Below are 20,632 nucleotides of genomic sequence, written 5' to 3'. Positions count from 1 at the left end.
ACACGGATGACTCCAGAACCCTTTTCTGTAGTCCCTCCTTTTGGGTGAGAGCAAGGGTCAGTGCTGGCTTTGAGGAGGGCTCTGTTACTGGGACCATCAGGGACGGATTTATATTTCACTCAGGATGGAGTAAGTCTAGTGTTGGGACTGGCTGTGATTAAAGACAGGGTCTGAATCAGGGTCAGGATCACAGTAGGGTCAAGGGAGCCCAGTGCAGGCGGGGGAAGTCTGGCAGGTCTGTTCCAACCCCTTCCCCATCCCTCTCCCTCATTACACGCGTCTTCGCATCCATCCCAGTTAGTGTCCTGGTACTGAGATGGGGCCACGCCTAAGTTCCCGCCCTGTATGTAAATGATATCATCCCGCCCAATCAGCTCCCGGGGGCAGGGCCGCGGCTCTGAAGGCACCTGTGGCCGCGGAGTACCGGGCACTCGGTGCGGCTGCTGCATTTCTGTGCGCTTGTCCCACGGTCCAGGCGGACGGAGCAGGTGCGTGTGGCGTCGGGACCAGGCTCGTGCGGTGTCCTTTGAATGTCATCTGTGGTCTGGGCTGCATTTGGAGGTCTGAGTGTGCTGCTGTGCGTCGCAAGTTCTATGTCTAAGCGGTGTGCGTCCTAGGATTGTAAGTCCAAGGAGTTGTGTGTCCACAGGGTGCCAGTGAGTCCGAAGGGTGTGAATCCGAGGGGTGTGAGCCTGAAGGGCAGGGTGTGTAGGAGGGGTTGTGAGTCCTAGGGTTGTGTTTCTGAGAGGTTGTGTGTCCAAGGGGCATGTGTCTGAGGATTTCGATGTCAGCTGGGGAGGAGTTGTGTGGCCAAAGCTGGGGTGCCAGCCCCGGGGCATGTGTCTGTGATCTGTGTGTCTGGCCTGTGGGCTGCAGTGTCCTCCTCTCCTGAAGCATACCCCTTTTTGTACCCTTGATGCTCCTGTGCACAACCCCATGCCTTCCTGCTGCGGGTGCACCCCCATGTGTCACGGCCCCAGGGCTGCATGTGGTGTGACCATCTCTGTGTGCCTGCGACTGCTGTGACCCTCACCTGTCCCATGGGGTCTATGCCTCAGGCAACAAAAGAGGTGCCTCTGCTGGACCCACAGGGTGCCCATGCATGGTGGGTTGCAGCTGCCTCTAAGGAGGGCTACCACTTTCCCTGTGCCTCAGTGTCCTCATGTGGGACATGGGTATAGGAATAATACTCAGTACCTGACAAACTTGCAGCTCTTACTTTCATGGTAATGGTTCCCCTCTCTCCACCTTTCTCAGTGTCCAGGGCTGCAGATACTGGTCAGCAACGGGGGTCCCTGGTCACCCCCAGCCCTCAGCTGCAGACTTGGGAAGTCAGGATTAGCTGAGGCCTCCTGCCTAGCCTGACCAAGAAACCCTCCCTGGGGGATGTCAGGGCCTGTGGATCTTGGGCATCTGGGTACAAGAACTCTTAGACTCTTGGGGTAAAGGAACTAGGTTTCAAAAAGTACTTAGACTTAGAAGGACTAGTGTGTGGGGTTTGAAGTCAGGCTCACCCTTTCCTGTCCCATGCCTGCCTCCTACCACCTGTCTGAGCTGAGGAGTGAATCTTGGCTTACAGGGAATGAAATTTCTGGATATTCGGGACCCCGGGGTCTCACCCAGGAGAGCTGGAAATTGATTTTCTGGTCCGAAGTCTCCACTTTGCAGGAGGAAAGACTGAGGCTAAGTACAGACACTCAGGCACCTCAGAGAAAGGATGGAATACAAGATGGACCCCCAGACCCTGAGAGAAGAAAAGCTAGGAGTGAGGGGCTCCAGCTCTCTGTGTGGCCTCAGACAGGTAGTTGCCCCTGTCTGAGCTCTGTGGCTGCCCCTGTGACTTGGCATTTAAGCTCCATCTTACTTCCCATCTCCGACTACCCAACTAGGCAGACATCTGAAAAATAGAAATTAAGAGGAAAAAGGGAATTAAAATCATTCATCACCCCCAACTCAGATGCAATGAGTGTAGACATGTTGGAGGTTTGGACTTCTGGAAGATTTGAGACACATGCACCTGGAGACAAATGTCATTTTTCGTAGAGCATTTATCATACGCCTGAGATCCAATTTGGGGTGAGAGAGCTCACTGCAGCCCAGTCCGTGAATACCTGTGAGGTATACACAGAGGTTGGGTCCCGTTTCTGAGCTTCCAAAAGTATCTCTCTGGGTGTGTGTCACGGGGATTTGTGAGGCTGCACCGTCATCCCAGGCTCAGGAACAAGTGTCTCAGACTGCAGTGGTGCCCAGGCCCACTTCCCAGACGGAGTGGCCACAGGACAACCCCACGGTACAAGCCCAGGCTTGAGTAAGGATCTGAGGGGTCTTGCCCTGTGGCCCTGGGAAGAAGCTCGCTTCTTCCTGTGTAAAACGGGGCAGCTATCTTCGCTTCACTGGGCTGTCTGTGGGTCAGATGGGCTGTGTGTATAAATGAGGTGGTGCGCGGGCACAGGTATGAGGTGCCATCCAAACTATGACCAAGCAGAGGTGCCTAAGAGCCCCATCCAGGTCCACCCCACCCCACCCCCTGCCAGGGGCCAAGGAGACCTCAGGTCCAATGGCTTCACTGGCGTGTTCTCCAGGCTCAGCTTCACCCAAGGTCAAGGTGGTGTCCTTAGAAGTGAGCAATCAACACTGATTGGCACAATGAGCTACAGCTGTAAGCACAGGACTATGTCGTCCACTTTCTACACCCACAGTCCTCACTGTCTCCTGTGGGTGCTGTCCTGGCTTCCTGCCCACACAAGGCTCCTCCTCAACGCAGCCACTGGTTCTGCTGGAAATCCTGAATCAGACCGCAGCGCTCCCCTGCTCACACACGCTTCACGGCTCCCCATTGCTCTATAGTCCACCTCCCAACCTGATCTCCCAGGCCCCTTGCAGCCTCCATGCCCTCTTTGGTCTCCATCTGCCCCTCACTCACCCTGTCCCAGCCACACCAGCTTCCCCTGCACCTGGAATCTTCCCAGAACCTTCTCACTCAGGATCTTTGCACCTACCATTCCTTCCATGAGGCAGTCTGTTCCCCACAGACCTACATGGCTGGTGTCTTCCCATCCTTGAGGTTCCCTCCTTTTCAGAGAAGCCCTTCTGGCCCCTCTGTTCAAAGCAGCTCCTACCACCACCACCCACTGCCTCCCCCTGTTGAATTTCTTTCTTGAAGACTTCTGCCCCTGACACAGTTGTATGTCTGCTCCTACCTCCCCCACAAGACTCGGCAATGGGGGAGGCCAGGCTGAATCTGTCCTGCCCCTACCCCTGTGTCCCCTGGCACCTGGTGGGCTCTCAGACATTTATGGGAATAGAGTGGGGACCAGGGATGTCCCAAGGCCATGTCTTGGAGTCCCTGCTGACTGTGTCTTGAGTCTGTGGGGCTGTGGGCTGAATCCCTTCCGCCCAGCACTGACAGATGTGCTAATTTCCCAAGCAGGGAGGCCTGGGCCTCTGGGGATGAATTTCTGGGGCCCCACGGGGAGATCTTTCTCTGGAACAAAGAGAGGGAAAAGTTGGGCTGTTCCTGCAGCTACATTGCAGCTTTGGGGACCTCACTGGGGGCTTTGGGTGGCCCTGGGCTCCAATCTGCCTCAGACAGCAGCGTTGGGTTCTGAATGTAGAGTCTCTCTGGCCCCAGGAGTCAGGATCCCAAGTCCCTCGGGAGATTGGATGCAGGCCTCCATTTGCATTGTCTGTGACAGAGAAACTGGCTCGGTGTCAGGTGAGCATGTGCTAAGCTGAGTGTGCATGTCATTGGGACATGGTTTCTTCCGATGTGGCTGTGGGACGTTTGCAGGGTCAGTCCCTCGGCCTGAGAGAAGCACAAACACCATCCAGTTGGCTGTCATGCTGTTGGCTCTTCAGAGCAGGGATTTCAAACTGGTGGCCTATGGGCCAGATGGGAGCCTCAAATGTGTTTTGTGGGTCACAAGGTGTTTAAAAGAAAACTGAAACAGTTGCTGATGTTTCTTCCATTTGCTAAGTCATTGTTTGCTCATTCATTTGGGAAGGGTGACTGGGGGCTTGCTGTACACGGGTGTGAAGGAGGCCCTCCTTGCTCTCTCAGAGTAGAAGTCCTCATGGGGGGACACTATTGTTGAAGAAAGCAACAAAGAAGCACTAAAGTATCCATTAGGGCTAAGTGCTCCAGGGAGAGAGGAATCCTGCCTGGGGAAACTGGTGCTTCCAGAAGAAGGGGTTTCTGCAGGGCCTCGAAGGACAGCTACTCAGACCTGGGCGTTCCAGAGGGAGGGCACAGCCTAGGCTTTGGGAAAGTGGAAGGGCTATCTGGGGTTGGTGTGTCACGTGCTCGGAAAGAGACAGAGGTGGTCTGAGAATTTGCTGGTACTTGAGGCCTCCCCAAGAGCAGAAACAAGGTGCAGGAGGAGCTCACAGGGGCCCACTGTACAAACAGGGAAACTGAGACTCAGAGCACTTCAGGCAATGAGTGTGTGGTGGAGCCCGGATTCGAACCCTGATCTAACTAGGTCCACAGCTGCAGCCCTCGCCTCTCAATGCATGGCCACAGTGGGCCCTCCCGGGAGCAGGCCTGGGGAGAGGTCTATGAAGGTGGGTCCAAGGGTGCCTCAGTGGGTGTCAGTTTCCCCATGGGTGCCAGAGGGAGCTGGGAACAAAGGGACCCCCCAAGGGGTCTTCTCCATCTGGAATATTCTGGGCTTCTGGAATTCAGAGCTGCATATGGGTGACACACCCTACCCTCAGACCCGCAGCTCTCTAGGGGTGCTGTCTTGCCTCAGGAGGCCAGAGGGTGGGTGACACCACTGTAGGGATGAGGCCCCAACTGTGTCTGGGGGCCTGCACATAATGGGGGATCAGCTTGGCGGCTGCACATGTTTGGGGGGCTCTGAGCGTCTGCACGTTGTTGGGGGGGCTGGTGTGTTCTGGGGTGTTTGCATGTATTTGGAGATCTGTGTGCCCTTGAGGGTTGGCATGTGCTGGAGGCATGATGTCTATGTGTGTTGGGGGATCTGTGTTTGGGGGTTATGGGTTTTTGTAGAGTTATGTGGTTTTGGAGGGTACGTGTGTATTGCTGACTGCACGTTTTGGGGTATTTTGTATGCAGAATCCACATGAGTTTGGGTGACACATGTTTCTGGGAATCTGTGTGTTTTAGGCACCTGTGGATTTCTTTGGGGGGGGCACTTGGGGCTCTGCATGTGTTTAGGGGAACCTCCCTACCCCTGCTCCGTCAGTCCATCTGAAGAATAGGCCTTCTCCCTACCCACTGTTTCCCAGCCTTCTTCAGTCTGCCTGGGGCCCTCACTCTGAGCTGAGAGCCCTCACTTCCTGCTGAGGACCAGTGATCCAAGGGCAGGGGCCCAGTGTCAGGGAAAGAAGAAAAATAGCATTTATGGAGCACCTATGTCTGAAGCCCCCCTCAACTCAAGCACCCCTGACTCCCCATTTTCCAGGGGAGGAAACTGAGGCCCAAAGTATTTTGGCCACAAGAGAGGCACTGCTGGAGCCCACCTCGTCCCCAAGGGCAGGTATGGGGCTCCCGGGGCTGCTGTGGGCTGAGCCGGCCCCTAGGTCACACACAGTGCTCCCAATCTGAGGTGCCACCTCCCAGGCCCCAGAGAGGAGGCAGGCTCAGGTCCTAGCAGGAAGGGGGGGTCATGGGCAACTGGGGTCAGAGCCACTAGAGCCCTCCGGGCGGGGGGGGGCGGGTCCTGGCTTTCCAAGGGGCTCTTCCTGTCGCCAGTAATGAGGTACTTGGGGAGCGGGTGATGAAACTACTGCCTGAGTTGCATGAGGCAGGCCCCTGGCCTGATTCGCTGCAGTGGCCCAGGAGCAGCGCCCCCTCCCCGCTTCGCCGAGTCCCTGTGCGCCCTCACCTCCCCCCACCACCCACCTGCCTCTCACTTCTCCTTTCCTACCCTCCTTTCCCGGCCTGGGTCCCCAACAAGCTGTGTGGCCTCTGGGCTCAGGGGTCTGGCGGCATGCTGTCGCTCATCCCCCCGATTAAAGTCCCACTGGGAGCCGAGAAGAGGAACTTGATTTCTTCCTGATTTCTTCTCTCAAACACTCACTGCAAAGCCTTTAAGGCCACGGTTCTGAGACAGATTTTATAGGGGAGGAAATGGGGGTTTGATGTCGCCGAGCGTGTCCTGTGCTTTTAGCCATGATCTTGCAAGATGGCATGCTGATTCAGTGTCCCCAGTCCCAAGGCGCAGTCTTTCTGACTTCTGAGAGGCCACAAGACAAGGTTGAGAGACACTTTACTCCCTCCCAGCCCCCTCCTCCCCAGCTGGTGGAAGAAGGATTCTTACTCCCGTTTACAGGTGAGAAAACTGCGCCCTCCATGGAGAGGCCAGAGGAGAGGGCCAGTACGAGGGTGACATCCCTTTCAGCCCCGTTTCCATCACCAGGGGTCTAAGGGGCCTCACCAGGCCAGGAAATGACAGTCATGGCCTGAAGGACCCAGGGATATTTGTCAATTGACTTAGTGACCACATGTCTCAATGTAGAGAGTTTATGATACTCCAGAAGCTCATGAGAATCTTCCTTCATACCCCCAGTGCTTGCCCTGCACAGTGCTCAGGCCGGGGACCCTGGACTCCTCTGCCACCCCAGGCATGTGCTGTCCCCTCCGTCAACAGCTGGGCCATACACTTCTGCCCACCTGCATCCCCGTCTCAGTTCAGGGCCCCGTCTCTCTCCTGGTTACTAGCCCTAGCCTCTTCCTGTCACCTCACTCCTGCCTAGCTGGACACCGCTCCCCACGGCAGCCGGGAGTGGGCAGGAGCTTTTCTTAAAAAAACACCTTTGATAGAGATAAGTCATAGAAATCATTCCTAGTAGAACGAACGAGTGTGCACAGATCTCTGTGCCCGGACCTTGACTGGGGAGCAGAACACCCCCGGCCCTAGGACCCCCGCTGCTGTCACGGCACCCGCCCTTGCCGCCACCGTGCTGACTGACATGCATACGTGAGCGTTGCCTGTTCTGGGACTTCGGGTAACGGACTCACACCGCATGGTGTGAAGCCCAGCACTGGTGAATTGTCACTGGTCTGGGAGATTCCCCCAGGTGGTTGTGTGGGGCTTGAGTGCAGCCTTTCTCTGTGCTGTGTAGTAGTCCATTGTAGAAACTACCAGAAAGTATTTACCAATTTTCCCATTGAGGGCATTGGGGTCGCTTCCAGTTTGGGGCTACGATACATGGAGCTGCTGAGAACACTCTTGTCTGTGTTCTTTGGTAAAGCATAGACCCATTTCTCTCGGGTGAACACTGAGCGGAGAGGTCACTGTGTCCCAGGGCAGACATATGCTGATGTTTAGTAAAAGCCAGTTTTCACAGTGGCTGTACCTCCTTCTCCTCCCACCAGCAGTGCAGGAGAGTGCTAGGGGATTTTTAAAACTGTAAAATCATATCCCAACCCTCCCCTGCCCCCAAACTCTCCATGGCTTCCCATTGCCCTCCGAATAAAGCCCACAGATACCTACATGACCCAACCCCTCAATCCTTCCCACCACCATCCTCCTTGCTTCTTCCCTTTGCCACACTGTCAAGCCATACGGGCTTCGATTTTTCTCAGAACGCCAAACTCACAATCATTCTGACTTTGGCCCCTGCAGTTCCCGGGATGGGGCCACCCTCCCCCCAGATCTCCCCACCACTGACTCTCTTCCTTCATTTGACTGTCTCTTTCTTATGCTTCAGGCCTTGGCTCAAGTGTCACCTCTTCAGATAGGTCTCTCTTGAAGTCCCTGGCTAACGATGCCATTTTTGTAGTCAATACTTCACTCTTTTTGGACCTGGGCAGTTCCTATTGTTTTCAAAGGTCTGAGTCAGTTTAAATAACATTGCACTTTTCTGTCCTATACAGTTTGATAAAACGGTCATAAAAACCATCTGAGCCTATTGTCTTTTTAGGATAGGTCACTTTTCTAGTATTCTGTGGCCCCTGGTCTGCTTACACTTTCTACTTCTAATGAGGTTCGTTTATCACAGTGATTGGGACATGGTTGATCTTAATAAATGAAGCATGAGGGTACAAAGAAAGGGGTGGGGAGGGGCTGGTCTCTCCGCTTCAAATGCCCACCCCACTGCCCATCTGCTCAGGATCGCATTCAGTCTTTCCCCTGAGGCCCAAATACATGCTTCCTCCACTGAGATGCCCTCTTGGATTTCTCATGACCCTCCATTCCCTGTCGATGGGTCCATCTCTCTGCCTCTCTGCTGGGCAGATGCCACAAGCTCTCTGCTTTCTGGGTAGATGTTGGCGTGGGGGGTGCACAGAAGAGGCTTCCCCAAACCTCAGACTGCCTCCTCGTGCCTGGCACACTCAGCAACCACCACCACCTCCCCCAGCAGTTCCGATCACGCCAACATCTGGAGAACTGGCCGCTGGTTTGTCTGCGGCTCGGAGTGGGGATTTGCATGTAAGTACAAATATATACGCACACCCTGGGCCTTCCACCCCCACATTCCTTGGCTGGCCCTTCACACCTGGGCCTGAGACAGGTCCACTCAGTGGTTGGATTTGCATGCGCGTGTATTTCTGGGTAGGGAGTCAGCTGGGGGAGTCTGAGAGGAAGTTGTTGAGGGAAGCTGTGGGGAGTTCAGACGTGTCTCTTTTGACCTACTCTATTCACCAAATCTACTCAGTCACCCCTATATCTTATCCTGAGGGGCTTCCATTCTGGAGTAGGCAGAGCTGGGTACACACATTCCCAGCCCCAAGCGGTCAAAACTGAAGGGGAGGATGGGAGCCGTAGCAGTCCAGACAGAGGGCAGGGACGGCTTCCTGGAGGGATGGATTTTTTGAGCTGGCATTTGAAGTGTGAAGAAGAGTTGGCCAAGAGCCCTGATCAGTGTAGCTCAGCTGGTTGAGTGTCATTCTGCAAAGTGAAGGGTTGCCAGTTTAATTTCCAGTCAGGCACATGCTTAGGTTGTGGGTTTAGTCCCTGGTCTGCGCACATTTGAGCCAATGGATGTCTCTCTCTCAAATTGATGTTTCTCTCCCTCTCTTTCTTCCTCCCTTCCCTTCTCTCTAAAGAAATAAATAAATAAAATAATTTTTAAAATATATATAAGATTTACCATTTAAAAATTTTTATTTTGTTCTTTTAAGATTTTATTTATTTATTTTTAGAGAGAGGAAGGGAGGGAGAAAGAGAGGGAGAGAAACATCGATGTGTGGTTGCCTCCTGCACACCCTCCACTGGGGACCTAGCTCGAAACCCAGGCATGTTCCCCTGACTGGGAATCGAACCAGTGACCCTTTGGTTCATAGGCTGGTGCTCAGTCCACTGAGCCACACCAGCCAAGGTCTAAATAAATAAAATCTTTTAAAAAAAAAGAGTTGGCCAGGTGAAGAAGGTGCTAAAAGGCTTTCCAGGCAGAGACAGTTTGTTGGAGGTGGAGGAAGGTGGGCAGGGGCTGACTGGGGCAGGGCCTTGAATGCCAGGCTGGGAACTGAAACTGTCTCCTGACGGCAGTAGGGAGCCACAAACAGTGTGTGAGCAGGGAGGGTCATGATCACAGCTTTGTGTTGGGTCGGTCCCTCAGGGGCCAAAGCTGGGGATGACTTTAGTTCCTGGGTGAGGACTGGGGGTTCCAGGGTCATCGAGAGTCAGAGGAGTCAAGCCCCTGTGTGAGCCCATTGGTGCCCGTCGGGCCTGGCCCCAGAAATGGCAGAGGACCTGGTGCCTTCTGGAGGACCCAAGGAGCCCTGGAGTACAATGACTTCACCCCCAGGCTCTGCCCAGGTGGATGCAAGCCCTGGCCTCCCCTCCACTATCCTGCCATCTCTACCCCGCACCCCCTCCCCATGGCAGCCATGGAAAAAAATTTCAGCGGTAAATCAGACTCTGTCCCTTCTTACTCAGCCCTTCCCATGGCTCTCCGTCACTCTTAGACTCAAACTCCCAGCCTTCCCCACAGCTTAGAGGACCCAGAGTGGCCCTGCCTCTGCGACCTCTCCCCTGAGCTCCGAGCTCTGAGCTCCAGCCTTGTTGCCGTGTCTCTCATCCCCCTGCAGGGCATTTGCACCTGCTGTTCCTTCTGTCTGGAACTCACTTCCTGTCTTGGCTCTTGGGTCTCAGTTCAGAGAGACCCCCTTGACCTTTTGGCTCTTGGGGCTCCCCCATTATGTGACCCCTGCCATAACAAGGATGTCATTGTCTAAAATGGGGACAGACTGAGAAGTCGGATATTCCAGGCCCAGATTCTCAGGTTCAAGTCCCGTGTTCCCATGGGACCCCAAGCGTGGGGGGCATTTCCGGAGTCATCTTGGCACTGGGACCTCTGGGCCTGTGCCCCTGTCTGTCCCCAGGGACCCATCAGGGCGAGAGAAACACATCCCAGTCGTGGGAACTCGCCCGATTCCAGCCAGGGATTAAAATTAGCCCCAGAGGTTAAATTTAGCAAATCAATCTGGAGCTAGGGGGCTGGGGCTGTCGTCGGCCAGGCTCTGCGTGGTTGTGACGGCTCAGAAAGCCAGTCCAGGGAAGGTAGAGGGCACTCCTGGGATCTCACAGCAGGCCACGTAAGATGGCCAAGGATTGAGTGCCTTACACTCCTGGGCCCTGGGACCCCGGAAAGCACATGTGGCTACTCGTGGAGACAGACCCACAGTAGCGCACATTTCCCTACACTCCCCCAGAGTGTGTTTCCAGCTCGGTGCCGGGTGCTCTGCATTTCAACCCACCTCGCTCACAGAACAGCAATGTGAGGCCCAGGGAGAGGCGTCTCTTGCTGAGGGCTGCCCAGTGGGTCAAGACTGGCTAGGACCTAAGTGCAGGTCTACTTGCCCTGGGCAGGCCTGTGATATGGCCTCAGTCACCTGTGGCATGGAAGTGGCTTGGGGTAAAGTGTGGTCACAGAATTGGTGGAGGGGTGTCAGGAATCTTGGGGGCCTTGGGGTGGCTGACTGTACAGCATGACGGGTGCCACTCATCAGGCAACATGATCTCTTCTTTCCAAGGATCCCTGCGTGGCGGGCACTGGGGAAGTCCCGGACCCCAACATGCTCCTTGTTTTGGAGCCATGCTGCCCTGCCTGAGTTGCCCAATCTCACCCCTGGGGACGCCACTGGGGGGATCTGAGATCCCCATGAGGAGGGTCTGAGGTGTCTCCCAAGCTGCTCTGGACCCAAATCGTGGGCTGAGGGCTCTAAGCCTGAGGCCTTTCCAGGGTGTCCCCGCCTCCTCCTGGCAGAAGGTGAGGCAGGGTTGGTGTCTGTTATTTAAAAAAATATATTTTTAACCCTGGTGGGTGGCTCAGTTAGTTGGGGAATCGCCAGGGGGTGCGTGCGGGCGGTGGGTGGGGTATGACAACCAGTCGGTGTCTCTCTCTCCGTCTCTCTCTCTCACATCAGTGAGCATGTCCTCAAGTGAGGATAGAAAAAAAAATAAATAAAGTAATTTAAAACAGTTTTAACAGAAATAGTCCATAATCACTGAGGGGAAAGTTATAAAATGCAGATAATCAAAAACAAACAAGAAAAGTCCTGGCTGGTGTGGCTCAGTTGGTTGGGCATCGTTCTGCAAACGGCAAGGTCGCTAGTTCAGTTCCTGGTCAGGGCACACGCCTGGGTTTCAGGTTCAGGGCATGTAGAAGGAGAGGCAACCTATTGATGTTTCTCTCTCTCTCTTTCTCCCTCCTTTCCCCTCTCTCTAAAAATAAATTAATAAAATCTTTTTAAAAAATTGTTTTTATTTTCGATTTTTGATAGAGGGGAAGGGAGGGAGATAGAGAAGGCGAGAAACATTGATGTGAGAGAGAGAGACATTGACTGGCTGCCTTCCTCAAGTGCCCCTCCTGGGGACCTAACCTGCAACCCGGGCACATGCCCTAACTGGGAATCGAACCAGTGACCTTTCCGTTTGGAGAACGATGCCCAACCAACTGAGCCACACCAGCCAGGGCAATAAATAAAATCTTTAAAAAAATATCTTCACCCGAGGATATATTTTTAAAATAATTCTTTAAAACATGAAAAAAAAAGACAGAAAGGGTCACACATTGTATGGTTCCATTTACATGAACTGTCAGGGTTGCAGGGGTTGCTGGGGGCTGCGGGAGGCGGGTGGGGAGTGACTGCTCATGGGAATGGGGTCTCTTTTGGGGGGAATTAAAAATTTGGGGAGCTAGATTGAGGTGATGGTTCTACAACATTGCGAGTGGACTAAATGCCACTGAACTATGCACTTTGAAGTGGCGAATTTTGTGTGATGTGAATTGCACCTCAGTTTTTTAAAAAGGAAAACTGACCTGTAAATTCCCATCAGATGGTATCTCCCATAACAAGCTTTTCCTTCTAGTCTTTTTTCCACACTCAATGCAGTTTTTAAATGTATGTTTGTTTGTTTTGGGGGGGATTACCGCAGCCCTTGATCTCGTTCTGGGGGCTTTCGTGTGTAGAATGGGTTGAAACGTTCCGGTGAAAGGTTCCGGTGGGCGGACCGGGCAGTTTCGAGGCTCAGGATTACTGAGTGCTGCATCGGGGGCCCCGCTCACCTGGCCTGTTGAGGGCTTTTAGGTTGTTGCCAGAGTTCACAAGAGCAGCACATATGTGGCACCTGCTACGTGCCAGGCACACAGGTGCCACATAGGTTAGCTCATTTTGTCCCCAACAACAATGAGCAGTACACAACACTGTCACCTCTACTGTACAGATGGATGTCCAGGGCGGTCAGGCTTCCTCAGGTACCACAGTCACCAGGCAGTAATTTTTTAGATGCTGGGACAGGAGCATCTGTACCTCCATCTTTTGCTTTGGGTCAGCCTTGTCCTCACGTGGAATTGGTGCAAAGCTGTTCATTGAGCATCTACTGCATTCTGGGCTGGCTGAAAATGGGGGCTGTGGAGGTGGCCCAGCCTGCCTGGGTTTCCCCCATCACCTCAGCTCAGGGCAGGGGAAGGTGGAGCCGGGAAGGAAGGCTGGTTGCCTGGCCCTTCTCTCCACCCACGCACTCTGTCCTCTTTTCTTCCTCCCCCAGATCAAGGTCACTCTGCCCAGCCTAGGACAATGGGGAGGAAAAAAATACAGATCTCACGCATTCTGGACCAGAGGAATCGGCAGGTGAGTTTACTGGGTGGAACAGTGGTTGTGGGAAGGCATTCACAGTGGGGGATGTGGCCCGGGCAAAGGCTTGGCCATTTGGGGGAACTGTAGGGGAATGAGTCCTGATGCCCTGTCTGGAGTCTGAGATGTAGCGTTTGCTCATTTTCGTGATTTACTGAAGCCCTGGTCACAGGACAGATGGAAGTTGACACAAACACACCCAACTCAGAGGGCTGGACCAGAGGGAGGCACAGAACTGAGGAAGCTCAGAGAGGGTGTGTGGGCTCCGCCTAGGAGGCCGAGGAAAACATCCCAAAGGAGAGGTGACTTGGGCTTGGTTTTGAAGCATCAGTAGAAGTTTGTCAGGCTGACAAGTGAGAGGTACAGCCAGAAAGAACAGCCTATGCAGAGGCACAGAATCATGAGGCGTGTTCAGGAAACTGTTAGGCTCCTTCCCCTCCCCCACACCACTCCAAATCCTTGTCTTCCCCTGCTCACCTGTGGGTCCTGGGTCTAGGTGACATTTACCAAAAGGAAGTTTGGGCTGATGAAGAAGGCCTACGAGCTGAGCGTGCTCTGCGACTGTGAGATTGCTCTTATCATCTTCAACAGCGCCAACCGCCTCTTCCAGTATGCCAGCACGGACATGGACCGTGTGCTCCTGAAGTACACGGAGTACAGTGAGCCCCACGAGAGCCGCACCAACACCGACATCCTCGAGGTAGCCGGGCCCTGCTCCCCGGGCCCATGAAGCCAGCACACTCTGCTGGCTCAGAGACTAGGGACTCTTGGTTTGTACAAAAGTGTTGCAGTCTGGCTTTGCTGCCAGTCACAGCAGCTTTGGGGGTAATGGAGTGTCCCTCTGGGGTAGTTCCTGGAGAGTAGAAATGAAACATCAACCGCTGCACATGGACGGCTGCACTGTGTGCCCCTCACACACCACCTCACTCAATCCTGTTACCCGTCTGGTGAGCACGGGACAGAAAATAAAAGGCACCGTGGAGCAAGCGGACCTCACTGAAATCCAAGCCCATGCAGGTCACTGGTCTCAAGGAGTTGAGGAAATCCTATAAAATTGTCCTCAGGTGCTCAGTTTCTCGACGTTTGTTGAACACCTGCTACATGCAGGCTCTGAAGTATATGTAGATCAGGGGTGTCAAACTCATTTTCACCGGGGGCCACATCAGCCTCGAGGTTGCCTTCAAAGGGCCACATGTGATTTCAAACTCCTTAACTGTTAAGGAGTAGTTACATTTATACAGTCCTAAAATTATTTTGGCCCTTTGAAGGCAACAGCGAGGCTGGTGTGGCACCCCGTGAAAATGAGTTTGACACCCCTGCTGTAGGTGCAGAATGGAGACACCCAGAGTTGTATTCAGGAGGAGCGTTAGGGCAGTGCCAGCAGGCCTCGGTGGGTCTCTGGTCTCAGGGCAGGACAGTCCCTTTCTTGCACACAGTTGGAACTTACCAGATAACTCACTGGGGGCTTTGGTCAATGGGATTTTACTGGAACAGGCTGTGTCTGCACTCTGCCCCACCCCCAGAACTGGGTAGGTCTCTTCCCTCACCCATACAATCTCCCTGGCTAGGATGGGAGAAGTTTCACCCTGTTATGTTCCCTCCCTGCAGACACTGAAGCGGAGGGGTGTGGGCCTCGATGGACCAGAGCTGGAGTCAGATGAGGGACCTGAGGGGCCAGGAGAGAAGCTGCGGAGGCTGGCGGGTGATGGGGGTGATCCAGCCTTGCCCCGGCCCCGGCTCTATGTAAGTGACTCCCTGTCCTGCCATGAATGTGGCCCTCTCCCCATCTCCTAGGCCCAAATGGTCAAGGCTGAGACTGAAAAAGGGCCAGGAAGCCTGGAGTTTGGTGGTAGGTCTCTGCCTGGATAGGCAGGAAAAGCTTCCTGGAAGAGTGGGCATTGTAGCTAGGGCTTTGAAGGATGAATAAGAGTTGAATAGGCAGATAGTTTTTCTTTCTTCCTTTCTCTCTTTCTCTCTTCCTTTCCTTCCTTCCTTCCTTCCTTGTTCCTTCCTTCCTTCCTTCCTTCCTTCCCTCCCTCCCTCCCTTTTCTTTCTTTCTTTCTCTCTCTCTCTCTCTCTCTCTCTCTCTCTCTCATTCATCAAACACCTGGGAGGCCTATGCTGAGTGAGAAGCCACAGCCCTGGGCCTGGCTGTCAAGGAGAAACAAATCCAGACACGGGCACCCCAGTCATGCAAGATTAGGCCACAGGGAGGAGTAGTGAGGGCTTCTGAAAGGTGGAGATGCCCCTGAACGCATTGGGATATTCTGTCTTTCCTCACTTCCTCGTTCCTCCAACCAGTCCTGTCCTCTCTGCCCTCAGCCAGCAGCCCCTGCTATGCCCAGCCCAGACATGGTCTATGGGGCCCTGCCCCCACCAGGCTGTGACTCCAGTGGGCTTGGGGAGGCCCTCCCTGCCCAGAGCCGCCCCTCTCCCTTCCGGCCAGCAGCCCCCAAAGCTGGGCCCCCAGGTAAGCATGAGGCACAGGCAGAAGCAGAGGGGAGAGGCAGGGGTGAGGGTCCCAGGGGAGTATGTGGGGATGGGGATCTTGGCTCTAGCCTTGCTTGGCTGTGTTTATCACCTCTGGACCTGCGCTGTCAGTAGATGACATGTCTGCCTGCCCTCTCTCTGGGGGTCTCCTGCTCCGCAGGCCTGGCCCACCCTCTCTTCTCACCGAGCCACCTTGCCAGCAAGACACCGCCACCCCTGTACCTGACAGCTGATGGGCGGAGGTCAGACCTGCCTGGTGGCCTGGTAGGAGGCCGAGGGGGACTGAGCACCTCGGTGAGTGAGGGGAAGGAGTGTCAGGGCTGCTGGGGGCAGGCAGGGTGGCCTGATTGTGGGCCTCAGTTCCCCCTTCCCCTTTTCTCCGCACAGAGAGGCCTCTATGGTAGCCTGCAGAGTCCATGCTCTGCTGCAGCTCCAGGACCCCCACTAGGAAGCTTCCCCTTCCTCCCAGCAGGGCCCCCAGGTATGTGCCCCTCACAGCCCTGCCTGCTGGGCAGCCCACACTCCGCCCCCCCCCCCACAACCACCTGGAAACTGGCTAGTGGGGACCTCAGTTTACTCCTCCTGCCCCCCCAGAATATGGCCTTGGAGACCCCCCTCCGCCCCCGGGCTTGCTGCAGCCCCCTACCCTGGCCCCCTGGCAGCCCTCGAGGGGTGATGGGCCCCTAGCCGCCGCTGCCCAGCCCAGGTAAGTGCCCTGACTGCCTCTCCTACCAGTCAGGTTCCGCGGGGGGGGGGGGGGGGGGGGGGGGGCGGGGGGGGCGGGGGGCGGGCTTTCCACATCTTCGGAAGCCCCTAGCCACTGCTGACACCTGGTGGCCACTCCTGTTCCTGCACTCAGCCCTTCCGGAGTTCTGGCGGAGGTGGGGGTGGGGGGCGGCTATTTTGGAGGCCCCAAGAGAGATGGCCACCCCCTCCTTTCCCAAGGTCCTCTTGCCGAGCCTTTGCCCAAGCCGTGCCATCTCCTGGTTTCCCTCCCTTCCTTCCTCACAGAGCTCACGGCTCTCTCTCCCTTCTCCTCTCTTGCAGTGGGGGCCGCAGCCTGGGCGAGGAGGGTCCGCCAGCTCGGGGTGCCTCCCCAACGACCCCCCAAGTCAGCATCAAGTCTGAGCGCCTCTCGCCGGCACCCGGGGGTCCCGGCGACTTTCCCAAGACCTTTCCCTACCCCTTGCTCCTGGCCCGGCCCCTGGCAGAGCCCCTACGGCCCGGGCCCCCGCTGCGCCGGCTACCCGCTGCTGACGGCTGGCCCCGGTAGTAGACTTGGGGGTGGCACTGGCCCTGTCTGCTACGCCAGGCTGGGCGAGGTCACGTAGGCTCCCCACCTCCCTCCCCGTGTCCTTAGAGAAGACCCAGTGGGTACGGCCCCCTCCACGGTGGGGGCCTGGAGGAGGAAGGCTGGGTTGGGGTACATGGTGGTGGGGCTCGGTTTCCCCTTACTGAGTGTGTACCCACCAATAAAACATGCATGGCCTCTGTGGATGAAACGATCTGTCGCTGCTCAGAGCCACCCCTACCACGCCAACGTCCTCCCACCTCCTCCCCAGTGGCTTCAGTCCAGCCTTGTCTGGGTTTGGGGAATTCCCGCCATAATTCCGCCCTGAGATGAGGATTCAAGCGCGGCTGGGGTATGGGGAGAAAGTCCTAGAGTGGGGTGGCCACATGAGGACAGGGGCTCTGCAAGGGGCGCAAACGAGCACGGGACAGTGGGGGGGGGGGGCACCAGGGCGGGCCTTGGGGAACATGCGGAGTGTGCCTCTAGAGGTTCCACCCCACCAGCAAGGGGCCTGGCTATTTACCCTCAAAATTTGGGGGTGACAGGTGGCAGGCTCAGGGGCAAGTCCCCAGGCTGGTCATAGTTGCTTGCAGCAAAAAGCAGGTGAGAAACTTGAATGTTGGGGTACTATGCCGTTTCTCTTTTAAATGGCTTGTCCCTTGATCCCCTGACTCAGCAATTTTGTTCGAAGGGAGGGAGGAGGGAGCTCGCTGGTTACCCACTTACTCTGAGGTGCACACTACACTCCACCCCCCCACCCCCCAACCCCCGGCCCTGGCCCTGGCCTGTCCCATGTGTGGGCAGACTTGAGGGTGCAGTAGCTCAAGGGAGCTCTGTCTGCTCACCCCACCTCCAGCCACCTTGCAGGTGGTCTCAGTGGGTACTGAGATGGGACACTCAGATGGGACCCTTGACAGCCATAGCTCCTCAGCTGTCCTGCCCACTCTGCCCCTGTCCCCCACATTGTGCCCTGTCCTGAGTCCCCTAGAAACACTTGCAGTTCCAACCCCAAGGCAATGCTGGTCCTTTCTCCTGGACCACCTCCCTCAACCCCCAACTCATTTTTTTAAAAGACTGCTCCCTACCCCCCAAGGCCTAACTCTGTGTCCACTCCTCCAGGAAGGCCTCTGCACTGTCCCAAGCCGGGAAGCAGATGTGACTGCTACGTCAAGCAGACAGGCGGTTTGTTGAGTGCAGATCACCAGTTCGGACAGGAATGTAAACAGAATATTGGCATTAGTACTTAAAAGATGTGTCCCTCCCTGGCCCCTCTTGTCACTCCAGCACCACACAGAGGTGCTTTTACAGTAAACTCCAATGCCTTGCATCCCACCATTCACCCACACAGTCACAGATGGTGGATAAAGAGGGGAAGCATGTGCAGAACAGGCTTCAAAGTCAGTCCCAGTCCATGCAATTCAGCACCTCCTGTTCTGTAGTCCTCATTTCCCTGCCAAGACTTAGGGCTGACTCCTTCCAGGGGTGGGGAGAGGGCAGAATATGTAAAGTGGCAGAACTTTCTGTGAGGTGGGGCACTCCAAGTGGTTTGTATATGCCACCCACATGCCAGACTCCTCTGGGCTCTGTCCTCCACGGACCTCTGAGTCCTTGACACATCATCCCCAGTAAAGTAGGGGCTTTGGGGCCCCAGTTTGCAGGGGAGGGACATGGTATGATCAGATCTCCCCTCCTGAGGAATCCCAGGGTGGGGATGCAGTGTGTGTGTGTGTGTGGGGGGGGGGCAATGGGCAAGAGCAGCAGGAGGCGGAAGGGCTGGGAGTCAGGCATGTTTAGGGCATAGCCACCAGGACCCCTGGGTGGCTCTAGTGTGGGGGGAAAGGGAAGCGGGTGCCATGGACAGCTCAGGGCTTCTGATCTGGAGGGCGGTTAGGGGCCCCCACCGGTGCTGGGAGGCCTGCAGAGAATGCAGAGCGTGTGGGGTGAACACAAGGGCTCTGTAAGGTGCCCAAGTTAGGCTGGGGAGTCCTCTCACCCAACTCAAACTCAGGTCCTAAATACCCTTCACCTGCCCCCTTGTGCCCCAACCCAGCCTCAGAGGAGTGGACTGCTGCCCCCACGCCAGCCCATGACAGTGGGCTCTGGGGCCCAGGCCACGCAGCCACACTCTCCGCGTTGCCCAGTAGCACTGTTGGCGTGGGCATGGTGGTCACCTTGAAGGTGCAAATTCTCTACCTTCTGAGGGTCCCCTTTTTCAGGGCACAAGGACCCTGGCCATCTCCTCCAGGTGGATAAACTTCCCACCTGGTGGACTTCACAGTGTCATGGTCACAACCCCTCATACAACCAGACACAGGACCCTTGGGGGACACTGAGGCAGAGCCAGACAGGGTGCCTTCTCAGCCTCTGGGTCTCACCCTCACAGTGGACAAGAAGCCAGGCCAGTCTCTGAAGTCTGTGCCCACAAGCTAAATGCTCAGTGTGGAGTTCCTGAAAATGTGGGCTGCTTCAAAAAGGCTGGGGGCACCCAAGGGCGGGTGCATGGAGCCTGCACTTTTGCCATCTGCCATTAGGTGGCGCCCAATAATGGGCTTTAGATTCTGAGCTTCCCACTCAATATTTTAAAATAAAATAGAAATAGTAATAAATACATAAAATCCATCTCGGCTTCCAGGGCCTCCACCCCATGTCTTAAGGCTCCCAGCCTGGGGACTCAGAAGCAGGCTGTGGTGTGTACTGCATGTGTGTGATTATGCACGTACAGTGTGCCATGTCCTAGCCCGGAAGGAACAGTGGGTAGGCTACTGGGTTTTAGAAAAACCTCTGTGTCCAGACCCTGGATGTGTCCAGTGGCTCTGTTGGGGAGGAAGCAGGGAGGATTGTACGGAAGTGTCCTACCACCAGCCTTGCTAAGGACACCATGGTGCCATTGGCCAGGGCCAATATTACAGTCGGAGTGCCCCAAGTCCTCTAGCAGCTCAGTCACTGGTTGGAAGCTCCGTGGGAATTGTGGCCTGGGCACAGACACAGTGAAAGAGGCTGGATATCTGAGAGATGCATTTTTGAGAGTACTGTGGTATAACAGGCAGTGTGCGATGACAGTGTGGACCTCAGTATGGTCACAGAATGTGGGACACTAGTGTGGACAGACATAGAGATCATCCAGTAAGGATCAGGGGGCATGGAATGCCCAGTGGGGAGGACAGAGACCAAGGAGTGTCCAGTGGCGAACAATGAAGAATGCAGCACAGAGACCTTCCAACGTAGAAGAGAAGACTTTGGTTTTGTTCTGCATGAGTTGGGAGTCGTGGATGGTTGCGAACAGAGGAGGGATGTGTCTGGCTCAAGTGTCACCAGGTGCTCTCAAACTTCCCAGGAGAAAACAGACTGTGGGTTGGGGGTGGGGAATAGAGAATGGAAGCCAGAGACCAGGGAGGAGGGGAATGCAAGCAGGAGATGATGGAGGCTGGGTTGGGTGGAGGTTGTGAAGGGAGCGAGGCTGGGTGGAAGTGGGTTACACTTGGACGGTAGTGACATCAAGAGGAGCTAACAGATTAGGTGTGGGGTAAGAGAGGGATCAAGGCCAGCTCCAGGGTTTGTGGATAAGGACCAGGAGGATGGAGAGGCGTTAGAAGGAAGATTGGGAGCTTCCTGGGTCAGGATGTGTGTGAGTTGCCTGTGATTCACCACGTAGGGGCACTGTGACACCCGGACTCAGGAGTCCCATGCCCCAGAAAGAGGTCAGGTAGAAGTAGCAATCTGGGCCTCTCAGGGCCTCCGTATTTTCACCAATTAAATGGAGGCAAGTGTCCCACTACCCTGGCCTGCTGAAGGGAGTCCCAGCA

The 20,632-nt window shown here is 55.4% G+C and overlaps 1 protein-coding gene across 6 annotated transcripts; it reads left to right on the top strand.

Moving 5' to 3' along the window:
- The first annotated feature begins 41 nt into the window (after positions 1-41).
- On the top strand, positions 42-17,040 carry MEF2B (myocyte enhancer factor 2B). Of its 6 annotated transcripts, XM_045195589.3 has the most exons (10): positions 5,820-6,296; positions 8,332-8,399; positions 12,963-13,045; positions 13,640-13,748; positions 14,657-14,791; positions 15,371-15,518; positions 15,699-15,832; positions 15,899-16,019; positions 16,133-16,244; positions 16,586-17,040. In XM_045195589.3, the coding sequence occupies exons 1-10, from the start codon at positions 6,137-6,139 to the stop codon at positions 16,809-16,811; spliced, it is 1,296 nt and encodes a 431-aa protein (XP_045051524.2). In that variant the 5' UTR covers positions 5,820-6,136; the 3' UTR covers positions 16,812-17,040. The 6 variants fall into 6 exon arrangements, with proteins under 6 accessions (XP_045051525.1, XP_045051520.1, XP_045051521.1 ...); XM_045195590.3 differs by lacking the exons at positions 5,820-6,296; positions 8,332-8,399 and adding an exon at positions 42-621 and having other exon boundaries at positions 13,545-13,748; XM_045195585.3 differs by lacking the exons at positions 5,820-6,296; positions 8,332-8,399 and adding an exon at positions 3,568-3,715 and having other exon boundaries at positions 13,545-13,748.
- Positions 17,041-20,632: the final 3,592 nt, after the last annotated feature.

This window comes from Desmodus rotundus, chromosome 9 (genome assembly GCF_022682495.2).
Source record: "Desmodus rotundus isolate HL8 chromosome 9, HLdesRot8A.1, whole genome shotgun sequence".
NCBI classification, from domain to species: Eukaryota; Metazoa; Chordata; class Mammalia; order Chiroptera; family Phyllostomidae; genus Desmodus; species Desmodus rotundus.
This window is presented reverse-complemented; position numbering and strand designations above follow the sequence as displayed.

Excerpts from the sequence above, each read along its gene's own strand:
- MEF2B (XM_045195588.3), top strand. The coding sequence starts at position 8,234 with ATGTTGGCGTGGGGGGTGCACAGAAGAGGCTTCCCCAAACCTCAGACT. Across the intron at positions 16,020-16,132 it reads CCTCCCAGCAGGGCCCCCAG|AATATGGCCTTGGAGACCCC; the intron begins GTATGTGCCCCT and ends CTGCCCCCCCAG. Across the intron at positions 16,245-16,585 it reads GCCGCCGCTGCCCAGCCCAG|TGGGGGCCGCAGCCTGGGCG; the intron begins GTAAGTGCCCTG and ends CCTCTCTTGCAG.